The 4933-nt window shown below is 45.1% G+C and overlaps 1 protein-coding gene across 1 annotated transcript in view; it reads right to left on the reverse strand.

The window, feature by feature from the left end:
* Positions 1-1117: 1117 nt before the first annotated feature.
* The window catches only part of LOC123960366 (scavenger receptor cysteine-rich type 1 protein M130-like), an 86706-nt gene continuing 82890 nt past the window's right edge, over positions 1118-4933 (reverse strand). Inside the window, exons 12-14 of the mRNA XM_046035048.1 lie at positions 4376-4705; positions 2005-2111; positions 1118-1893 (exon numbers count right to left, since the gene is read on the reverse strand). Coding sequence (XP_045891004.1) covers positions 1789-1893; positions 2005-2111; positions 4376-4705 — 542 coding nt within the window. The 3' untranslated portion in view covers positions 1118-1788. The remainder of the gene's footprint in view (positions 1894-2004; positions 2112-4375; positions 4706-4933) is intronic.

Below are 4933 nucleotides of genomic sequence, written 5' to 3' on the forward strand. Positions count from 1 at the left end.
TCTAGTGTATGCGGTCCAATGCAGTGAGGAATGCACAGACCTGTATATTGGGGAGACTAAACAACCACGACACAAACGCATGGCTCAACACAGAAGGGCCAACTCCTCAGGTCAAGACTCTGCAGTCTACTTACATCTGAAGGACAGAGGACACTCGTTTGAGGACCACCAGGTGCACATTTTAGACAGAGAAGATGGATGGTTTGAAAGAGGTGTCAAGGAAGCATCTACACCAGGGTTGAGAAGCCATCGCTTCTCAACCCTGGCGGTCTACACCACCACTACTTACAATGCGGTCCTTTCATCACTTCAGAGGAAACTTAACAAACGTAACCTCTTGGCCTCAGGTGAAGATGCCAACGACGGTCATTCAGACCCCACTGAGGTTAAATAGCTAAGTTTCCCCACCAATGACTCAGAACTAAAGAAGTCTCTTGGATGATGAACGAAATGTCTTCTAGTATCTTCAACCAAGTCCAGTTGCCCTTGACTTTAACCTTCTTTGGATAACAGGAAGGTTTCTGACATTTGAGTCAACATTTGGGTACACAGACCCACCCACTGGGAGTGATGACATTTCTCAGAACAGGCTCTCCTGACTTGGAAGAACTGCCGGAAAAGGACCCGCTCATCAGCAGCCATCCATACCCCAGAAGAGGCTCTCTTTTTGGGGAGGCATCCAGGGATCTGGTCAAATGATCTTAACAAGGCCTTCTGTAGCATCTGGGTTCAATTGGGAATTTGGAACGCTGACCTCTCCATTGTAAGTGATGCAAAAGATCAAACTTTAAGGCTAGATTCCTTATTTTCTGACAAATGGCATCACTTACAGTGGGGGGAAACTGTGTTCTCTTTTGTCAGACTTCAGTTTGTGGTCCTTGGGCCTCCAGGAACCATGGTCAGGTTTACCGAAGTCTCTACATATCCAAGAAAAGGTTCTCATTACTGAGGGGGGCCTCAAGAAACAGTAGAGTCTGTGTGCCCTTTTGTCATACTGGACATTTTGGTCCTGGGAGCCTCAGAAAAGGCTCTCCTTGCCGGGTAAATCTCTAGAAATATCAACCCCCCCACCCCCCAATACAGCAGCCGCTCATGTCCTTGAAGAGGGTAGGTGTAGGGTCCACAAATATCACTCTGACAAACAGGAACATTTTCGACACATCGATTGACAAATGGGAAACTTCTGGATGTGAGGGAACATTTTTGACACATCGATTGACAAATGGGAAACTTCTGGATGTGAGGGAACATTTTTGACATATTGGATGAATCTTTTGTGGGTATCGTGTTGGTCAAAAATGTTCCCATTTGTCATCCCAATTCAATTCATCAAAAATGGCTGCCGTCACAGCTGGAGAGACAACAAATATCCCAGAGAGACAGCCAAAATTAAATACGTCCAGTCACTAAGGTCACAGCGCTCAGGGACTACCCCTGGTGAGACGTGGGAGGAACCAGGCCACATTGTTCCAGAAGGACTTCCAGGTCGTCCTGGGTCGGTGTGGCTTTGGTTCGGAATTGTGCTGGGTGTTTTCACCCCAATACTTAGTTTTAAAACTAAACTTTATATTTGTGAGGACTTTTTAAAGCTTGACGTCTTCAGACAGAAACCAGCTGACACGCTGTTGGTTTTGCTCTTTTCATGTTCAGAGTAATAAAAATAGAGTTTCTAATATAATCTAATAATTCCAGCTGTATTATTAAAGGGAACATCAGTATAAAAGTGTAAAATCCTGGACTGAGCTGATGGTGGGTTGTGTGGCAGCTTAGATGAACTTCTTGGCGGTCCTACTCTGCTCTCTGAGCTTCTTCCTCTTCAGTCGGCCCTCCTTCAGCTGCAGAAACACACTGAGTATACCGTTTCAGCACAATGTTCTCCTGGCTCCTTCTAACCTGGAGAGACATGACAGCCCACACACATGTTAATGCATCACTCCTCCTCTTCTTCAGTAAACACAGACCGAGTGCTTCACCTCAGTCATCTGAACAGACATGTGTCGGTACCTTATAGTAGAAATAAAGGGCAGCAGTCACCAACAGCAACACCATCACCAACACCAACAGCAGAGTCAGCGGCAGGACGATCACGTTGATGAGAAGAACTGTTGAATCTGATCAAACAGATGGACAGTCATCACATCACACACCATCATGAGGCCATCAAACACAAACTGTAGAGACCTGAAATGTTCCAAAACCACTTCAGCATGGAGCTGTGGGATTCTGCCCATCAGTAATCTCTATCAACAGATATCTGAACGCAGAGTCTGGAGGCAGGGGACCAGGTTTTGGTATCTGCAGTTCTAGTTTCTGTTTGTGTTCTGACGAATCACGTATGAGCAGGATTTGGTTGCATGAAGGTAACAGTCGGTGTTGACAGCAAAAGAGGAATGCAGGGGCCTGAATGACCTCTGGATATCAGCTATCGTCTGACCATGACATCTGTTTCCTGCCTGTCTGATCTGAAGAGGGATCTCTCCTCTGGTGATCCTCCTTTTCTGTGGAGTTTGTTTGGTTCCTGTCCCACCACACCTCTACACAAAGTCTCAGTCCGCAGACACAACAATACTAGAAACCATCAGGACAAAATGCCGGACCTGGGGTGATGGGGTCTTTTCAGTTGCAGCATTCCCAGTTAATCTCCTTCCCCTTTGTCCCCTCCATCTCTGTTTTGGACTAATTACTTTCATGTTCCCCTGTAGAGCGTCTTTGAATCTTTAGAAAAGTAAATGAATAAATATAATTTATTATTATTATTATTATCTTATTCGAGGCTCCGATTGTGTCCTTTGATGTACAGATCATAAAGCCCTTTGAAAATAATCTGATTCCTGTCTGTAGAAATAAAACTGGACTTTAATGAAACTATATGTGGGCTGACATGTGGGCGTTTCAACACCAGAGGACCTCTGCATCTCTAAGTGGGAGTTAAACATGCCCAGGCATCGCTCAATGACTGCTGTGAGCTCTCTAGCTCCATGCTAATAAATTCAGGGTGTCGTGTTCTCAAAAACCAACCCCTGTCTTTCAACTGAAAAGCCCAGAGACAAAATGGCTTCGGCTAGTGCCAGCTGGGGGGACATGGTGGAGGACCCTGATGCAGAGTTTACTGCTTCCTGCGCCCTGTTTGGGAGGAGAAGGCCATTGAGGACGATGATGTCAACATACTGTAGATCTTCTCGTAACTTCAATACTATAAAACCTTGATTAATAGCCCGTGCTTTAATTTGCTAAAATCACTGAATTGACCCTGCCTATATTTGGGACAGGCAACCATATGGGACAGGCCTTTAATTCCTCTCGCACAAATCTGAAATAAGCTACTATGAAAGAGTTTATTTATTTCAAACAGAATATTACTTGTGTAAAAATTATCCAATCAAATACACATCATTCATTTGATCTAGAGGCGGCTTATGAGCTTTTAATTTGAAGGCAGCAACATAACAAAAAAAACAACACTGTACAGGATGAGATAAGTGTGGCAGTTAGCAGACAGAGAGCTATGGACTTCATATGCCAGGATTCACAACTTGGATTCATTTTTATGAAAAGCTGTTTGGATTGTTTTGATCGGTGGACCCGTACAGACTAAAGGATGATAAATAATCAGGAACGGACACATTCGGACTTAACGAGCGCTTCAAAGTTAACTGGACTCAAATTTCCTTTTCTTTTCATCTCTTGTACCGTGCAGGTCACACCAGTAAATGTATTAGAATCAGACTTAAGGGCTTATTGTTTTTGTTAAATGGCTGGTTGAATTGTGAAGAATGGAACCAATCTAACAATGTGTCGCATGTCCATATTGACCATACGTTTAAACATTAATATTTGTATTATGATCTAAGCAGCTTAGAAGCAGGTAAAGTGAGCGACCCGGCTGGGTTTAAGGGGTTTTATACATCCAAAGAACTTCCATAAAAAACAGACCAGGAGACCTGCGTTTATTTGTCAAAATGTATTCACACACAAGGCCAGTAAATGAGGCATGCGGGTGGCTATATGGGACTCTGCTATAAATTGAAGATTTACGTTAATTTGACAACACATACAGAAAAAATACTGCAGAATAAGGAAACAACCACTTAGATAAATATTGCAAGCAGCACAGAAGACAATGGAAACTGTTCATTGTCTAAAAAGGGACAAACATCAGGCACGGCAGGGAAACGCCACCAAAACGTACATGTTAGCTCAGTTTCCAGCGCGTTGCGCCCTCAGGGCCACCGTACATGACAGCAGTCACAGTGTCACTCAGAAACACAACATGCTTGGAAACTATCAGCTGATCGTTGACAATCAGTTCGGACGGATCATCTTTTCCAAAGCTGCATGGAAACAGTGACGTTTCAGCTGCTCTGCTTCAGCTTACCTGAGACAGTGAGAGACAGCCGACGGCTCTCAGAGGAGAAGTCATGAGAAAAAACATGGACGTGATAAACACAGCTGTAGTTTCCTTGGTGGGCGGGCTCTGCGGCAAGAAACAGGAAGTGGGCAGAGTGATTGACAGCTCGCTGGGTGTACATCTGTGATGCGTTGGAGGAGGTGAAGGTGAGCTGGAAGGAGCCTCCTGGGTACTGTGGCTGGATGGAGCAGCTGATGTTTAAGGTGGAGCCCCTGGACACCTGAAAGCCCTGCTGCTGGGCCTCGGAGACCCCGTCCACGGAGGAGGACGCAGAGATGTTGGGCTGAAGCAGCAGGTCTGTAAACACACAGATGATGAAAGGTCACATCAACAAAATGGCCCCTGAAGAAGGAAGTGATGTCACAGGTCTGACACAGGTAACAAACATGGAGCAGAGCGATGACAGACTGTAAAAGGAGGGACTGGATCCACCTGGTGGGACGTCCCCAAACACAGAGACAGACAGACAGACAGACAGGTTCCTCCAGGTGTGTACTGTCAGGTGAAGCTTCCAGAAACAAGCCC

Source organism: Micropterus dolomieu, linkage group LG21 (assembly GCF_021292245.1).
Source record: "Micropterus dolomieu isolate WLL.071019.BEF.003 ecotype Adirondacks linkage group LG21, ASM2129224v1, whole genome shotgun sequence".
In the NCBI taxonomy this organism is placed as follows: domain Eukaryota; kingdom Metazoa; phylum Chordata; class Actinopteri; order Centrarchiformes; family Centrarchidae; genus Micropterus; species Micropterus dolomieu.